This window comes from Ixodes scapularis, unplaced genomic scaffold (genome assembly GCF_016920785.2).
Source record: "Ixodes scapularis isolate PalLabHiFi unplaced genomic scaffold, ASM1692078v2 PGA_scaffold4__175_contigs__length_147842914, whole genome shotgun sequence".
NCBI lineage: Eukaryota > Metazoa > Arthropoda > Arachnida > Ixodida > Ixodidae > Ixodes > Ixodes scapularis.
Genome location: NW_024609879.1, coordinates 76,190,768 through 76,210,351, shown reverse-complemented (window position 1 = coordinate 76,210,351; position 19,584 = coordinate 76,190,768). Strand labels below are relative to the sequence as shown.

Below are 19,584 nucleotides of genomic sequence, written 5' to 3'. Positions count from 1 at the left end.
GTCAATAAGCCGGCAAGCCAGATAGCCCGCACCTGCACAATCTTCAGCATTGGTACTGTCTCATGAAATACTCACATTTTACGTCACAGTGACTTGTGAACGATTACGGCAAACAGTATCAGTTAGAATCGCTACACGTACACTCGTGGGTGCCTGAAAACGTTCGCATTATTTTCTTCCCGTTATGCTAAATTGCAGTTCTACAATGTAATAATTGTGTGCCAAAGTAAGTCATCTATAGTATTCGCGTTCAAGGCACGAGAAGGGTGTTATTGCTCCGACATGCGAATACATGTCGAGGCAATGATCGTCTCGAGTCTTAATCATGCAATTACCCTGTCCTCCGTATGAGACGCGTTTTAATATCGTCACCGCTGGGATCGGAAAGCTTGATAGTGAAATGCTGAATACCGCGTGAAATCCTAAAGATCGACAACCTCACCATGCGTTCCCAACAACTTCGTCATCAGGTTTCCGAAGGAGAGACTGAACGCAAACATCCACCTCAATTCCTGAAATTACGCCGCGACAAAGAAGCTTCTTGGTTTTTTTTTCGCGGGCAAGTATTCATTGGCCCCACTAGTGTCAGCAAGCTTCAGTAAGGTAAGAAACGTTCCTATTTAATATCGTTGCACGGCCCTTTTGAGGTTTCAGCTTTGTAGTAGGAAATTGTGCCACTACTAGCTACGTTTCACACAATCAGTCAGCGCATCGTGACGGCACCTTTTGTTTTTGTACGTTGGTTATCGCTGGCTAGACTAATCACATATGGATGTTTTCATCTAACTCAGGCACAGTATCAGGGCCAAATTTCTAATTTTTATAAAAAAAGTTAATGTTTTGGCAGAATTCTTGAAATAAAAGACATTGTAAACGGCAAGCTTGCAGATTTTTTCGTTTTAAAGTTATTGGTATTTGAAGCGATCGCATTACGCGAAACTTTTCTATGTTGTGCGCTACATATAAAGGCAAGTATTAAATTAGGTCATTACTGATATCCATGCTACAATATAGGCCATAAAATCACCCATGCAAAGACGCATTCACAAAGCTTATCTTACGATAGTTGAGCTTTGATTGCGGATGTACAAACAATATACTACACTTTCCGATTATAGTTTCCAATAAACCACTTTCAAACATTACTATTAATAAAAATGAAAAAAACGTAAGAAGAATGGTACTTTTGAGAAAATCGATCCTGAATTCGCAAGGATTTTGAAACACTGGTGAATTAAAATGTATGTAGCAAATGTGTTCGTTTACATTCAAAATTTAAAAGAATAAATAAAATGAACTAAGCTTAGGCTTTCTCCTTATACAAATCTCATTCAAAATATATCTTATAGGTAATGCGTAAACAATGGACAAACTTTGCAAAAAATAATAAAAAAGAAGCGCTTCGCCATTTTTTGAAGAAAATATTCTAAAGCACAAAAAAAACATTTACTTTAATATTCACGGTGCAGACTATTTTTAAATTAGCATCAAGGGATTCTAGTGCAATAGTTTTACTCCGGCTTAACTAATCACGCACACCGAATACCCACCATCCTGCGTTAGTTGTTTGTGCGTGATTGCTTTAGCGGGTGATAGAAAACCCACATAGAAAACAAGAGGCCTAACGATGAACATTCGCCGCTGCCTATTAGGGAGTTTTGGTAGATGTTTTTCGCCGTCTCGCTATGGTGCCTGGATCGCGTCTTCGACTGGTGTGTTTAGCGTCCTATCCCGCCCATACATCAAAAGTGGTCCCAATGTGGCAACAAATGACGCGAGTGTCATGCTGTTGCCTGTCGCGATCCTGGCCGTTGGCCGTAGAAATGCTGGCGAAAAGTACGAGCGAACGCGAGTGTCGCTTTCGTCGCGGCGTCCCTTTAGGCGTCCCAACTTCCGGCTGCCCCAGCTTCCGTGAACTGTCACAGTGGGAAGCGACCTGCAGCAGAACAGGCGTCTGCCACTCCTACCACAACTGTTGGGGCGCCGCCAGGGTCGCAACAGGCGACAGCATGACACTTCTATGACGTCATCAGGCGGAAATCGAGGGACCACTTTTTTGGCCGCGGTAAACACACCAGTCGGAGACGCGTTCCAGGCACCATAGTCTCGTGACGGCTCTCTGCAGCCCGCTACGATACCCGAAACTCTCCAGTCAAGGCCATCGGCGCGCAGGGGCAGTTGCGTCTTCTTCTTTGTCGAGAAATTAGCGGAGGGGGAAACACGGTCTAGAAAAACTCCCCATTAACTTCATCAGCTTTAAAGGACTAGTAAAAGTAGAAGACTGGACAAGCCATGACTGTCAACCGACTTTTAATGGTCAAGGACAGGGTATAAGATAGACAGGTGGGGAAACGGCCCATAGAAGCCTACCGCAGCGCCGTGACCGGATTGTGTTCTCGTCTGCTTGCGGGTACGCCCGATTTGCGACAGATGGCGCTGTGGCGAGAGGAAAAAAACTGGAATTGGATTTGCATGGAACTCTATGGGAGAGTGCGCAAAATAAACCAAGACCACGACAGTCCTCCATTGAAAATCCACGAGAAACCACCTCCGTCAGTTTAGCCGGTCGCCACCGGTCGCCCACCAGGAGTGCGAGTTCGCGGTGCTCCAGATAGATGGCGCCACAGAAAAAGAGAAAGAGAAACCCAAGGGGGACACAATGCGGTCGCTTATTTGGCTCTCGTTTCCCCACCTGTCTATCTTACACCCTGGTCAAGGAGAGGAAATAAAAACACCGTAAAGGTTCTTTTTTTTTATATATACGTAAACAAGTTAAACTCCTCCCGTGACTTCGACGGCAGCTCCTGTCAGGAAGCTGCTCTTCGGGCTGCACATGAACGCGATCGTCTCGGATATTTCCTCCGGCCTGGCCTTGCGCTTCAACGCGGTTGCCGCTACAAAGATGGCCACCTTGTCCTCTGGTAACTTTTCTAGCATGGGCGTGTCCACGGGGCCCGGTAGAATGGCATTCACTCGGATGCCTCTTCCGGCCACTTCCAGGGCCACCGCCTTGGTAAGAGATATGACACCGCCCTTGGAGGCGGAATAAGGTGTTATTTCTGGGAAACCATTCTTTCCAATTATGCTTGCGATATTGACGATGGCGCCGTCCGTGACGTTGTTGGCCAGCATGTGCTTCACCGAGGCTCGATCAATCAGGAAGGTTCCCTGCGGGTGAATGGAATCGGCTGAGTGCTCACATGCCAGAACTATGTACTCAAAGGCGACATATCACCCGTTGGACAGCAAACTATACACTGGACGCATTACACACTAATAACAAGATGACATAAAGGATATGAACATGAAGACATGAGACGCGCTGGACTCAAAATTCTAGCTTCAATGAAATGGAAAAAAAAAGAGATGGAAGGAGTCTTGCGGTTCATATCCTTATCAGTACTTCGGCCTCTTTATACTTATTATGCTTAATCATCTAACCAACCCTAATATTTTAGAGCGCAGCTCTTAGGCGCCCGTTCCCGGCTTCAGCAGCGTCGGCGTCGCCGTCGCCGTCGCCGTAACCGCGGGGTGCATTATGGGTAAATTTCCCCGCTAAATCTAGCGGAAAAATTTCCCCGCTAAATCTAGCGGAACAATTTCCCCGCTAAATCTAGCGGAAAAATTTCCCCGCTATATCTAGCGGAAAAATTTCCCGCTAAATCTAGCGGAAAACTTTCCCCGCTACATTTAGCGGAAATATTTCCCTGCTAAATCTAGTGGAAAAATTTCCCCTCTAAATCTAGCGGAAACATTTCCCCTCTGAATCTAGCGGAAAAATTTCCCCGCTACATCTAGTGGGAAAATACACCGCTAAATCTAGCGGAAAAATTTGCCCGCTAAATCTAGCGGAAAATTTTTCCTGCTAAATGTAGCGGAAAATTTTCCCCGCTAAATGTAGCGGAAAAACTTCCCCGCTAAATCTACCGGAAACATTTCCCCGCTTAATCTAGCGGAAAAATTTTCCCGTAAATGTAGCGGAAAAATTTCACCGCTAAATCTAGCGGAAAATGTACCGGCTAAATCTAGCGAAACAAAGTTCCCCGCTAAATCTAGCGGAAACAATTGCCCGCTAGATCTAGCGGAAATATTTCCCCACTAGATCTAGCGGAAAAATTTCCCCGCTAAATTTAGCAGAAAAATTTACCCTCTAACTGGAGCGGAAAACTTTCACCGCTAAATCTAGCGGAAAAATCTCCCCGCCAAATCTAGCGGAAAAATTTTCCCGCTAAATTTAGCGGAAAAAATTTCCCCGCTAAATCTAGCGGAAAAAATTCCCCGCTAAATCTAGCGGAAAACTTTTCTGGGGGTCACGTGACCCCCCGAGGTCACGTGACCCTCGTGGACACGTGACACCCCCAACGTCACGTGACCCCCTCGTGAGCTTGGGGAGGGGATCATGTGACACCACCAAGGTCACGCTACCTCAGGTCACGTGGCCGCCCCCCCCCCCCCTCGAGAAAACGTGAACCTCAGCACCCTTCCCTCCTCCTCCTCAAGAGCTGTGCTCTAATTCGGCGTTACAGGGAGTTAATTGTAAACGGATTTTTTGTAGCTATACCCAGGGCACTAGATACCCTGTTAATTTTCACGGAACATTTGTATGCATTTACATTTTAACTATTCATATATCGGGTATGCTATTAATGTCCAAACTTTTTACATATCTACCGTTCGGAATGTTTTGATGGTGAAGGTTGGGCGCACCATGAACGTCGGAATGATCCCCTTTATAAAAAAATATTGTTATTGGGGATGGCAATTTTTAGATTGGACAGTTACCAAAGCACAGAATATTAAAATGAGGATGACCTTATGCACACGAACTCGAGAGCGGCGTGAGCTCTAATAAAGATTTGAACCGCAGCTGGGAGCTGGCATAATATGGGGATGCTAGCGTAATTTGTATTGTGGATGCTATTCCTTGTTACTGGGCACCGTACGTAATGAGTCTAGTAAAAGGTCTCGCGGCAAGAATGTATAGGTTTAAAGAATTGATCACGTAATGAAATCAAAAACAGGCATTATATCAATAAATCATACTAATCTTATTGACAAAAAAAAAATAAAGGACGTGCAGTATAAAACAAGCTTTTCTAATATGAACTGTGACCGTGTGTACGCTCTAAAGATTGTTCAGCAGCGATCTTTTCTAGATGATCTTTGAGTTTTAAGTACAATTGAAATAAAAGGCCCATATTTTGCTTTGTGTTAATATATAGTAAAAGAGGTTCTTTCAAAAATACCTCCACCCTTTTCACTTTAAAAGAGCAAACGCCGGAGAGAATGCGAGTGAAAAGCAGCAAACCATCAAACTTAAGGAACATAAATCTTTGTGGGTGGATCTTGTTCTTGTGTTCTAAATTTGGGAGAATCTATATGGAACGACGATGGTGCTATCTCGAGTTGTGAAGAATGGTTCATCGCATTGTTCGGACTCACCCTCAAATTTGTGGCGAGTACATCATCAAAGTCACTGTCACTCGTTTTCTCAATTGTCATTGGGTCTCCCGCAATACCGGCGCAGTTCACAACGATGCTGATTTTTTTGTCAGGAAAAGACGCCTCAACCTCTTCATACAGAGCGCTGACAGCAGTCGAGTTGGAGACGTCCACGTGGATGGCCAGGTGATCCCCGTTGTATGAAGCTATAAAAAGAAATAACACCTGGACAAGTGGAAGGACCATTGGCGTGAGGCGCTATGAGTTGGCACTACAGTGGCAGATCAGTGCGACACAGCAGGCGTGCGGGGATTAGCCCCGGGTAGGCTTAGTCGATAAAAAAAAAGTTTTAAGAAACTGCTATATTGTTCATTTTCGAAATGTAGCAGTTGTGTAATGGCAGAGGCACCCCATGTATCGTTTTATTCATTTCAGTTAGCGCTAAACTTAGTCGGCTTACATTGAAACTAAGTGTACACACATTTTTGAGGCCAGAATTATTTTTTACTTGCAATGGGAGATAAACGTTTGTATAGATCGGGATAGGGCAGGACATTTAGAAGGCACGCGTTAACTTCATGAGTATTGTCCATACCACAAATAAAATATGAAGAGTGTTACGCGTATCGAATTGCATACGGTTAAATAATGTTTCTTATACCCAGGACATGCCACAGTTAACATGTTCGTGCATTACGTGGTCACCTAGAAGTCAATACTGATGTTGGGAATATATATGCAGCGATTGGTCATTTTTTTTTTTAAACTTATCCACTTATTTTACGCTGTGAATGTGAAATCTTGAGAGTGGAACAGAAGACCCGAGTTCGCAAATGGGCCACGAAAATTATTTTTACTATTGCTGCTCCAAATGTAGAGATATATCATTAAAACATTCGCGAGATTGAACAAAATTGCACCATGTTTATGTTTTACGCACCATAGTGACTGACAGGATGATTGCCGGACGTCTCTTTCAAGTTCCCTACCTCAATCATGTGCATGTTGACTTCAGCAGTGTTTTGACTGTGCAAGTTAACTTGAGGCTCACACAATGCCAACATTTTATGGAAGGTGGGAGGCTCGCACTCGAAGGGGGACAATTTAAATTCGTCCCTGACTTTCTCATCTTGTGAATGTTTTCAGTTAGAAAGCCAATAGAGGTTATAATCTCCTAAATTCGCTGCTGGTCACTTTTTACCGAGCCAAGCTTTTGAATCGGCAATACGCTCAGCAGATACTGCACACTTGTTGCTACACCCGCTCATTGCTGTTCTCCAAATATAAAATTTTCTGGTAATCGCTAGAATATTTCACTCTAAAGATTGGAAACTCGCACCCAAAAATACACGAAGAAGGAACGGAAATCGGAGGATGCGAAAATCGCCTGATACTTTTAGAAATATAAGAAAAAACTAAAGACTTTTGACTTCTTTGTAATGCCGAACCAGAGCGCAGCCCTTAGGAGGAGAAGGGAATGTGACGGAGGGGAGGTTTGGGTACGGAGGGGAATTGACCGTAATATTGTGGCACAATTTTCCTGGGTATTCCCCCGCTAAATTTAGCGAAAAAACTTCTTGGCGGAAAAATTTCCCACCAAATTTGGCGAGAAACGTTCCCCGCTTCATTTGGCGGAAAAACTTCCCCACTAAATTTAGCAAGCAAATTTCCCCGCTAAGTTTAGCGTAACAATTTTTCACCAAATTTAGGCGTCGGGTGACGTAACGAGGGTGACATCACTCGTGACACTCGTTACATCACACGTGACGTCACGTGTGATGTCATTATGGGAAACGTTCCACAATGCAACACGCGGTTTCGCCGACGGCGACGGCCACGGCCATGGCGACGGCGACGCCGCTTAATCCGGAACGGGCGCCTAACAGCTGCGCTCAAAACTAGTGTAATAGTCGCATGTAATATACAAATATAAATTAGTCAAAGGCGTGTTTGCGATTTTTACAGACTAATGACCAACCAGCTGCTGGTTCGAAACAATGGAGTAGAGCTAGTTTTATGTGATCTGAATTTCCTGTGAGTTGTTGGGTAATTTACCGCACACGCATCTCAGCCTTAATACTAACCTGCGTGATCTCAACCATCTGATCATCCACCTTGGATACTTTGAAACAAGCAACGTTCTTCTGCAGATATGGTCGATAGTCTGAGTTTCGACTGATGGCCATTGCATGAATTAAAAAGAAAGGCGAACATCCAAAGCTTGCGGTGCGTGTTGAGAATAAAGCGACCTTCGCGCCTCAACAAGCGTCTAAAAACAGCATTTCTAGCCACAAATATGTTCACGTCATACCACTCATCGAAATCGTTAGAAACGCGAGGGCACGAAAAATTTTGACCATACAAATATTGCTCATGTGAACATGAACACAGAGCAGGTTGGTACAGTTGACTTGAAACACGAAAGAATAAAACACATAGGGACGGATATACACGAACATGACAGATATTTCAATTAGCAACCGACGCTTATGATGCCTCCTCAATGGGTCAGCGCTTCTCTATCCCAACCTTCGAAAAGAGGGGAAAAAACCGCAATAACAGACAAGACAGCGCGGTTGGAGAAATGGGGAAAACAACAAGATACTCAAATTAAAATTAAACTATATAAATAAAAAATATACATCTTTACTAGCAAAAAAAGAAAACAACGCCGGAAAAACAAAAAGCGCTGAACCAACTTGAGCTCAGCGCTCTATCGCCTCTCTCAGAAACTCTACCTCTTCGTTGGTTCACCTAAGGGAGGGTGAGGCGTAGTTCAAATCATACCTGGCTATCTTGAAGGACTTAATAATTTATCGTCCTAATCTGTCCTTGTGTCTCCAAATGACTCGCGTAGCTTCAAAGTCCGGCTCCCAGTTTGAACTAATGTAGTTTTGCTCCACAATGGGATGAAGGGAGTCACTATAGACGCACGGTTTACTTCGAGGATGTGCTCCATGAGGCAAGTGTTGAGCAGGGTGTAAGATAGACAGGTGGAGAAACGGCCCACAGAAGCCTACCGCAGCGCCGTGGCCGGATTGTGTACTCGTCTGCTTGCGGGAACCCCCATTTGCGACAGATGGCGCTGCGGCGAGAGAAAAAAAAAAATCAGAATCGGATTTGCACGGAACTTTATGGGAGAGTGCGCAAAATAAACTGAGAGCACGACAGTCCTCCATTGAAAACCCACGAGAAACCACCTCCGTCAGTTTAGCCGGTCGCCACCGGTCGCCCACCCGGAGTGAGAGTTCGTGGTGCTCCACAAAGATGGCGCCACAGAAAAAGAGAAAACCGAGGGGGATACAATCCGGTCGCTCATTTGCCTCTCGTTTCCCCACCTGTCTATCTTACACTGTGGTGTTGAGGGACCTGCAGCTCTGTCTGACATACCTATCCCCGCAGATAGAGGGTTATGGGACACAAACATCTCGTCGCAGGTGACAAATGGGTTGGCATGCTGGATGGAGCAGACTTTGGGGCACTGTTGTCATTCACCTTTTGGGAAAGTTTTTTTAGGCTTCTCTTGCACGATAAAACAACAGAAGTACCATACCGCACAAAGTTCGCACTCTAAAATGGTCAAGTATGGAATTGTCCGGTTCCTCTCTCTCGTCCCGTGCTAAGTCCAGGGCCCACCTTGTTCAGTTCAGCTTATCAGCACAGCAAGAACGCCTCCTCAATGTTGGGTACCCGAAGTATCTTCTTTCGACCACTTTCATGCGTGTAATTTTAGGTTCCGCGAGCTCTCGGTTTCCCAGAAGGAGAACTTCTCAGGTCGTTACCATTCCTTTCGTCCATAACGCTTGTCACAGCTTGAAGACCATCGCAGCGCGGTGAGGTACTTCACTTGTTTTCTCGTACAAGACGCACCTAAAACAGTTTTGCCAAAAGGTCAATGACCACAGTGCCCCCAAAGTCTGATCCATCCAGCATGCAAACACATTTGTCCCCTGCGACGAGAAGGTTGAGTACCGTACTCCTTCTACCTGCGGGTATAGGTACGTTGGACAGACCGGTAGGTGCCTCAACTCTCGTCTCCGGGAGCAGTTCCCCGAGGTGACACGTGCGTCTAGTGGCTCTCTTTATCCCATTGTGGGGCACAACCGCATTTGTTCAAACTGTGAGCCGGACTTCAAAGCTACGCGAGTCATTGGGAGGCACAAGGACAGACTAGGACGAGAAATTATTCAGTCCTTCAAGATATTCAGGGAGGATTTGAACTATGCCTCGCCCTCCTTTAGGTTAATATAGGCAGAGGTAGAGTTTCTCAGAGAGGAGATGAAGTGGTGAGCTCAAGTGGGTTCTCAGCTTTTTCTTTTTCCGGCGGTGTTTTCTTCTTCTTTTTCTAGGAGTGACAGGCATCTTTTTTTTATTTATTTTAATTTTAAATTTGAGCATCACGTTTTTTTTTGTTTGCCTCTTTTTTCCAACGGCGTTATCTTCTGTGTTATAGAAGGCTTTCTTTCTCTTTTTTCGAGAGCTGGGTTAGAGAAGCGCTGACCGATTGAGGAGCCATCATGAATGACGGCTGCTAATTAAAAGAACTGTCCTGTCTCTGTGTGTCCCTCCCTCTGTGTTTTATTCTTTCGTGTTTCAAGATATATTGATCCGCAGCTTCAAAGGTAACACTTGGGAACACGCGCATCAGCGTGTCCGTTCCATGCGTTCTTTAATGCTCTTCAGAAGGTTAGCAGCGATATAAAGCCCGCGAGTTTGCACTTCTGCAGAACACGAAAACTGCCAATCACGGCAAACAAGATCTGGATCCCAACCAATGAAGAACGTTAAAATGCGAGTCTGGAAAATGAGATCAGCCAAAGGACAATGTAGAAACGTCAAACTCGTCATCCATGCGCGAATCAGATCTTTTTGTTCGCATTGTATCTGACGTGTCCTGAAATTGTTCGCAGTGATTGTGTTTCGTAGCCTTCTCCAAAAAAGTTAACTCGCTCACATTTTTTTTTACTGTACAGGGCGTTTCCCCCAGCAATTGCCGAAAGTATTAAGGTGGACAGTTAAGCTAGTACGTACAGATTAAACATGGTTAAAGATGCGCACAAAGGCACAGCAACAGAGAAGAAAAACACGTAGACGATAAGCCCACAACTTCTCAACTTGAGCAGACAGCCTTGAACTGAGCAACAACTTTAGTCCAGCGGACTAGCGCGCTTATTGGTTTTCCACGTGTTTCTCTTTTCTGTCCCTGTCTTTGTGTGCGCACATTAATGATATGTAAAAAATATTTTTCTCGCCGCAAAAATAAAGGTTGCGGAACATTTATTTTTTTTTGCCAAAATATAGCGCTAGATGTCAGTATTAAACTAACCGTTTTCTTATTCAAAATTTATAACTGACATTCCAAAACGCTGAATGGAAATTGGCGGCCGACGGAGCACTTGAATGCAGGGAGCTCAGTCGCGCCACTCACAGACAACATGCGAAAAAGGGCCCCAGTTTAACAATATTTTTTTTAGAAAAGGACTTTGAATATTGATTGATGAAAAGGTTAGTTCTGAAACTTTGACATTTGGATCGAACCGCTAGCCCTACTTTTGATGAGACTGCGCCTTCTGCGATGATTAGTTAATCGTTTCAGTTAAAATATACCCTGCGAGCTTGTTTTTGGAACACGCTTAATATGTATTTCGTTCACCAATACGATTAGGCCCCATCTCGAACTATCTGGCACATCTGAGCAGCAGCATTCACTATGGTGGCAGCTTGGCAGTCACCAAGAGGACTTCTTCCATAGGTTACTAGCTCAACTATTATGGAGGACGTGGTTGCTTGAAATTTTCTTATTGGGTCCAGGCGCTGAATTGTTTTAATGTAAACATCTGCAGATGGCGATGTATAAAAAATAAATGAATTAAAAATTAAAGGTACACTCTGAAAAAAAAAGGGTATCACCTAACACCAATTTGTCCCATATAATACACCCCAAAAGTTCATTTCGACGTACAGCGCCCTAGAGTCAAACAGACGGCACCAAATTTTACCAAGGGCTTGATAACGGTGCGACATAACTTATTAACTTGCTAAAGTACGTATCAAATACCAAAGAAAGAAAACACGGAGCTTTTGCAGTACGGCCAAGAAGCCTCCCATAATTTTTTTTGTAGTCAATAATACGTACATTAGCTATCTTAATAAATTGTACCACACGACTATCAATCCCCTCGTAAACTTTGGGGCCGCCTGTTCGATTATGGGGCGCTGTACGTCGAATTGAAGTTTTGGGGTGTATTATATGGGACAAGGGTTGTAATAATGCACCTTTTTTCTGAGAGTGTAGATTCATTGGTAGACCCTTAGAAGAGACGCTGGCATGACCTTTTGGGAAACGCCACACACGTCCCCCTTTGGAACGCTGCTTCGCCCCAGCCTGTGTCGTACAGACACCCGCGTCGGCTTGCCGCTTTTTCCGTTGAATTTCGGCCAGCTGAGCTGCGCGCTGCTTCCGTTCCTCTGTCTGGTTCGCTCGCCTTGCACGCTTAGCAGCTTAGAAGCGGATTCCGCTGTCTAACATTGCTTTCGCTGTTCACCGGTTTCGGCAGCCGGTCTCCTTCGTGCACAATCCGCCTTCGCTTGCCAACTACTTCGACCAGCGGTAGTACTTGGTTCACGGTCCCTTTTGTAGCACAAACCAAGGCATACACGTTCCGCACATCTCCAACTTCAGGTCACGTGGTTCAGACTTGCCACAGCATCTGGGCCAGCATTAGCACCCGCCCCGTGACGTCGCCTCCCTTTTGCCTTTGTCCTTCACCACTCTCCTTCTCACTACGCGGTGCGCATCACTTTCCACTGTTTTGTCCGCAGACGAACGTTGTCAGCTTTTCCCTGCCATGTGGGTTGTAATGTAATAATGTAAACGATTACGGCTATACAAGGTGTCGAACTGGGCGAGTTGGTAAAAGGTTGACTTGGTGGGTGTAACAGCTTCAAAAAACGAGGACGATGAAAGGAATAGACACGACAGGACAACAGCTGTTTAACCATCGTGGTGTTGAGTTACCAGGCGACCACTAATTGCGTTTCGGAATTGAAACGGACACCACGGGTAATTTAAGAGGGTTTACAATAGCCGGTATCAAGGCACACCCAGAGTCGTAGATGCCGTGAGAGGGCGCTCACTTCTTGCAGGCTGTGTTTATACTGTCGGAGGCATGTCTGTTTCTGAGAAGGCAAATACATCATAAATGAGGCACAGAAGATCCTTGAAGTTTAAGAAAGTCTTCGTAAGGATTCACAGACCAATAAGAAGCCTTAAGATGTCCTTCAGAATCTTTGTAAACAATTTAGACTTCAACAATTCAACCTCTTCAGGCTATATCTAAATGAACGCCAGTGCTGACTCCAAGGCTTACATCATCTTAAAGCATAGGGACACTAATTTCGGCAATATTAAAAGCGTTCGCGATTGCGTAATTAGGCGGCAGAAAATGAAAAACCACGACAATGTTTTCATGAAATCAGCTTTACAATCTAAGCATTTCATCGATATGTCTTTTTTTCCCGTCGCCAACCAGATGCTGTGATTTTACCCATCCCCGCGGTTACATGAGGTTTGTTTTGTATTTTATAAACCACCCGCCCCTCCCCAATATGCCTCTCGTTAGATGATAAAGAATACTTTAGAGAAAGGACGGCGAAAAAAAATGTTATATGAGAAAAAGGCCCTATAGAATTTGTACGACAGGGGGCTGTTCACTACGGCTTCAGGAACTGCGCATATCAAGGAAGACGAAACTTCAACTTAAGTTGTTTTTGCGTCGAAAACGTAGTTGTCCTTTTTATGTAGCGAATACTCGAGCGCTAGTTTCTAGATCAGTTGCTTGCTAAAGGAAACGGTCAGCTAGAGCGATAAGGAAAAGCACAGACTGGGAGAAATAAATACATGCACACCGCTGACTATCAACTGAGAATTTATAATTCTTCTTCATCACTTTAACCCAAAAGATTCACACCTAAAGTAATTGCAATAAATGCACCGACGCCGCGAGCTCCCTGATTTTAATGACAATGACAGTGTCAGGGAGCACGCGGCGTCTGTGCAGGGCGCCGGGGCTGGGCACCTTGAAGACCATTGCCGCACGTGCGGGTGCCGGCCAAGTTTTAGCAGCATTTCTATTCTTAAAAGACACAGAAATGCCTTTGTGCGCGAGATTCTCGGGGCCCTGACCATTGAGGAAACCACCGATGACTGCGTGAGCATGCCCTCCTTCACGGTCAGCAAGAAAGAAAGGCGGTTTTTGCAATGGGTCACAGCCCCGTGAAAGGGAATAAAAGGTATATGCGTCGCTGGGGGTTTGTGGGTTGGGTGAGAGAGGTCTGATTGACCAAATTTATTAATTTAGTGTAATTTAATTTAGTAATGTTAGTTTATAGGTTTGTTATTACTTTAGGTGTGAATCTTTGGGCTAAACTGATGTAGAAGAAGTATTAGGTATGAGTTGGTAGTCAGCGGTGTGTATGTCTATTCCTCCCTGTCTGTGTTTTGTCCCTAACGTTCTAGCTGACCGTTTTCTTTTGCATTATGCACCAACTAGCTTAACTTCAGCCTGTTATTGAGTTGGTTGCTCAAGATTGTGTGCAATAAAAGCGACAGGGTAATATATCAGCAACTTAACCGACGGACCTTGGAGCATCAGCAAGGTTTCATTGGAGCCCGTTTTGTTTCTGTCCGCAATAACGACCGTGGCTCCCTCTCGTGCGAGTACCATGCAGACGCTTCTTCCGATCCCACTTGCACCCCCGGTTACAACTGCCAGGCGGCCGCTGAGTCCCAGAGATTGGCACTCGGTCTGGTTGTTCGCAGGACGAGGAGTTTCCTGATTGCCATCATCCTGGCAGACCAATGACCCTGAAAGCACGCACGAGTATTAAAATGAGCCCCAAAAAATTCAGTTTCTGCGGTGAAACTACAAAACTTCTTACCTTTAACCTTTTTTAAGTACCCCTTGAGCGGTTACAGCATGATAGCATGTGACGTGTGATTCATCACCAATTTAATTCTTCAAACGTAAATAAATCTAGCAGCCCACTCTCTTGGCCACAACAATAGTTTTAAGAAATGAATAGCTTGGAAAACCCAAACACGACGGCCCACATTGAGTAGGATATAACGCCATAAAACACGGTTACATCCGCCACTCGACGACACTGATAGGCCTGGTCGGAAAACTACCTCTTTATAGTACATAAAGAAAAAGCATTCAGGAGAAAGAACAGTTTTTGTTTGTGGCTGAACTGAGAAAAGTTTTGGATGGTGAAAATATTACACATGTTAATGTTTCTCCGTAATGCGGAATTAGAACGAATTGCTGGAGTCTTTTGATTTTGCGTTATTCCGCAGTATAGAATGTGAGAAATAAATATATATATATATAATTTTTTTTCTTTCCTGCTGTCGGTAAGCTTGGAATGACGAGGAATGTGCGGGGGAAGGGGGGGCAGTAAGGGGGGGGGGGGGGAGGGGGGGAGGGTGTCCCGATAATCCAACGCGCGTTGTGTTTCTTTGAACGTGAAACATTTTTTGTCTAACTTCTCCATATTTCGTGAAGCCGTGGCCTGTGACGTCACACGACGTCACACTTTCCCCGCTAAATTCAGCTGACAAATTGACGCTACGTAACGCCAACAGCAATTTAGTTTCACCGCTAAATTTAGCGGGGAAAGTGATGTCACAGGACTTTGTGTTACGTGACCCAGACACAAATTCGTTTTCCCAACAAAATTTAAAGGGAAGCTGACGTCACGTGATTTTAGCACCATTTACGTTTCGCCGCTAAATTTAGCGGGGAATGGAATTTGCGTATAGGTCTGTGACGTCCCATAATGTAACGCGTGTGGTTACGCCGACGCCGACACCGCTATAAGCTGAAACGGGCGCCTAAGTGCTACACCCTAGAAGCAAAGACACCATTCCTCCCTATGTTCTGGTAAGCACGAAGTGAACTAAGCCTATTTCAGGGTTGGAGAAAGTGTGAGCCCAGTTATGGAATACTATATCATAAACTTCCGCGAAGGCCTAAGGATTTGCTTAGCCATCCCTAGGTTTTTATCCGTAGAGCACGAGCACGACCGGGTCTCGGACTGGGTATCTGGGAGTTATTAGCCTAGCACCATCCACTGAAACGATATGCGATGAACTTAGAGCTGGCATTTAATCATACCGAAATGTTCTAGTGAGAGTATAACAGGAGTTTTAGGACAAACTTACCGACCGCCAGAAGGGCGACTAAAACCTTCAACTTCTCTCCACTCATGTTGAAAGACTGCCTGGAAGATGATTAAATGGTTTGACGCTCATCGCATAAACTGACGGCTTTTATAATGCGGCATTCTATGACGTGCCTGTCCCAAATAAGGACACAAACGTTAAACATAGATGGCTGCCGCGGATCTACTCAGCTTGATCTGAAGCCTTGAAATACCACGCACATTATGACGAATGAGGACTTTTTTTTTTTTTTTTTCAACCGTAAGGGCATAGTCTACGCATTCTGGAAACGACTATTGCGTGCTGCGCCAACGAGGCTCAAAGTAGGAATTGTACGCGCAATAACGTGTTACAGCCTTTTCAGAGCAACCTTGCAGCTGTTGTCGTTTTCAAGTTCTGCCCCTCTTTGCGCAAGCTGTTGTTTTCAGCTTCCGAGTGGTTTATGCTAAAATATGACCTTGCCCAACGTGTTCGCGGTACAAAGTCACGGTGAAAGCGAAGGCTCATCTAATACTGCAGCTCTCCCGAACAACATCATCAAGGTTGAAGCCGGTACTGTGTGCCAAAAAGCACAGGTGTGAAGTGTCATGTGCTGGGGAAGGATACAGAAACTGGATCACGGTCGCCCCACATGATGGCGCGAGATCCGCTAATGCAACGATACCTGTAAGATGATCGAAATAGAATAATGGTTTAGTGTTACACCTCAGACTAAAATATAATCAATTACGGGAATATGGTACAGCTCACTAAAAGTAAATGTGTGTTACAGTTAAGATAATTAATCACAAACCGGCCATTATGTTTAATGTGGGCTTTAAATTAACGGTTTCCCAGCCAGTGCGACGTTTTAAATCTGCGTTTGTGTAAACGTTTCTTGAGTTTGGCGCCCTTATTGTAATACAGACACAATTATTTTCAACGTTGCTTCAGTGTTAACGTGAACATGTATCTAATAGAGCGGCTTTTCACACTTTGAGCTGTAGCGACATACGAGCAAGTCCCAAATTCATAAATGCAGTGTGTACACTGCACAATGTCAGCGGAAGTCATAGATCGTTTGTTTGATATTTTTTGAAAACTAAATTTCGCATCCTTGTAACGAAGCTGCGTTCCCCGTTACTGCGTTAGATAGTCAATAAGCCGTAAAGTCACATTGTCCGCAGTAACCCAATCTTCGGCTTAGGTGCTGTCTCATTAAATACTCACATTTTACGTCACAGCGACATAAAATGTATTTCATGTTACAGTATCAGTTAGAATCACTTCACGGAGCCTCGTCGGTGCCTGAAAACTTCCGTTTTATTTTCTTTCCTTCATGCTAAATTACATTTCTAAAATGTAATAATTTTGGGTTCAATGTAAGTCACCTATTCTAGTCACGTTCTAGAGACGGGCATGGGAAGACTCCTACTTTAAGAGGGGCCGTAGAAATAAATATTACATTTGCGGGGATTGTTCCTTGACAAACCACTGCAATACAGTGGTTCCACTTGGACAAGCCAATGGCAAGTCGGGATGCCTGGCGTTCGTTGCCCCTTCTCCCTGCAACGTTTTGTTCCCGCTTTGGCTTTCGTTTTCTCTTTTTCTGGGTCCTTGCGTTTCCTTTCTCTTCCAGGTTTGGTCGTGGTCACCTCAGTGTCGTGTTTCGCAGAGGTGTCGGAGGTGTCTCGTTCGCTTCCAGAGTGTTGCTGCTCTATGTTGCTTGTCCGCCATTTTTTTTCTCGGGTGTTTCGATTGTCTCGGGCCGCCATACGAGAAAACAGTCATGTGTTCAATTCGGTCATCGGTTGTGAATTTTCTGATGTTGGCGCGTGATTCGATTGACCGTGAAGATGGCGCAGCTCAATCAGGTTCTATTTTTTCTTTCTTTAATAAAACCTGTGCTGTTGCCGCGATTCTTGGAAGTTTGATTTAGCACATCCCACGATCAGAGGTAAAAATTACGGTACTTTGCTTATCTCGAAATTTCGCTTATCTCAAATTTTTTTTCGCGGATTTTACGACGTTGAGTTAACGAGGTATAACTGTACGTAGCAGGAAATAAAAATAAATAAATACAGATGTCTAAAGTGGTTACTTGACAGAAATGCTTTATACTTCTGACAGGCAAATTTGGATATATAAACAATTAAAATAGCCTATTCGGAGAGTTTTTGGGGACATCAAGAATGTAGGGAAACACCATATAAACCCTGACACACGGACAATAAAAATCGCCTGTAGCACAATGATTATATATAACTTCAAAAGAAACTTTCTTTTTGAAGTGTACTAAACTGGGTCTGATTTCTTAATTCCGTGCAGTAAATTACGCTCTATCTTGAGAATGTAACAAAAGCAGCCTTTGTCTATTAGATAAAAAATGGTGAATTCATGTGATCCCGAATAGGCTACAAAAACCTTAGTTCTCGCCTCAATGGTCAACAACATCAGAATTAGAATCCACCGCACTTCGTATTGTTCTCCGAAACAACTATGTTTCCTGTCAAACTTAGATTGTAAGCAAGACATAAAAGCAGCCAAAATTGTTTTGCCCAGAAACACACCTCGATACAAACGCAGTAAGTTGTAGAACTCTCTAGTTCCACGAACTACTACTTCCAAATAACGACTGACTTTGTTTTTTAAATAATTATATAAAATTAAGGCCTAACAACATTCTAACTCAAAACAATTCCTGGGTACGCTGAGATACCTTCTCGAGATAATCTTAACAATATAAGCTAAGCTCGCACAATGTAAACTCAATTACCCCTCAAAACATTTTACAACGTGTAAGGTGGTCTAATTTTTTTGGTACAACCTGAAATAGATGACTGTCTTAATGGTGTCACGGTGGTTGTTCAGTTTAAAATTTTTTGCTCGGACACTGTCTAGAACTTCCGGCAGGACAGTAGGTCTGCGCTATACCACCTATTCCTCAAACACACGCTACGTGTGGGACTGTCCCAAAAGCCACACATCCGGAAACTCTCTCATTTTCCCCCTCCCTCCCAACCAACACTTTTAGAGCTGGACATAGTGGGTCATACTTCCCAGAATCCTGACCGCCAGGCTCTAGTCCCTTCTTGTTCGAACCGTTCAAAATATGAAGGGCGGAGGGTGGAGAACCCCCTAATGAATCTCCGGACAAGGGAGTAACAAGTAAACATGATATATCTTTCTATTTTAAAACTAACTTCCGACACGCCAGATGACTCCGGATTAACTAAGCAATACAAGACGCCTCCTCTAAAACGTCTTTTCTGATGGCTGCGCCCCGCCTTTTCTTTGGGCACGCCAGGATTCATCGTAAAAGTTTTTTTATAGATGTAAAACTTAATGCCACTTTGATCGCCACCCTCCACTTTCCTCGGGAGGGGGGGAGGGCGGGATTACGTGCCAAACCAACGAACTTACTTTTAGGGAGAGAAGCGTGAGTATTTGGCCATGTCCGAAATGCAGATTGCCTTTACTGCTGCTAATGTAAGGCTACAGATATCAGCATATTAAGACGCCTAAGATTTTACCTTTCGTAGACAAAAAATAAAACATAACCCCCCTCCCCCCCAAAAAAAAAAAAATCCTAGTTATTTTTTTTCTGTATTTAAACGTCAACTACGTGATTACCGGACGCTTAGTTTTCCGTTAAAATATAGGGCAAGCGATCTAAATTATAGGCCAAGTTTCGCGAACTATCTGTTATCTTATTCAAAATCTATGAGTTATTCCTGATACTTTCAATGACAAAATGATGATATTTCCCGGGAGCTGACCCCGTTCATCTCCGGGTGTTTGTCGGTTTCTGTCGGCTGAAAATGTTGCGTAGAAAAGATTCTGAAATCGCTTATAACTTTGGAGCCAGAAAATGACACCTCTCAAACTTTGCCAACTGGTCCAGGTCGAAAGTGCTACATTGGGGCTGTTCGGCGATG

At 44.2% G+C, this 19,584-nt stretch overlaps 1 protein-coding gene across 1 annotated transcript; it reads right to left on the bottom strand.

The window, feature by feature from the left end:
• Window positions 1-2,772: 2,772 nt before the first annotated feature.
• LOC120839986 ((3R)-3-hydroxyacyl-CoA dehydrogenase) lies at window positions 2,773-16,467 on the bottom strand. The gene is made up of 6 exons (XM_040210408.3): window positions 16,461-16,467; window positions 16,274-16,331; window positions 15,668-15,726; window positions 14,084-14,308; window positions 5,443-5,648; window positions 2,773-3,168 (listed from the first exon to the last, which is right to left on the bottom strand). The coding sequence occupies exons 1-6, from the start codon at window positions 16,465-16,467 to the stop codon at window positions 2,773-2,775; spliced, it is 951 nt and encodes a 316-aa protein (XP_040066342.1).
• Between the last annotated feature and the right edge of the window lie 3,117 nt (window positions 16,468-19,584).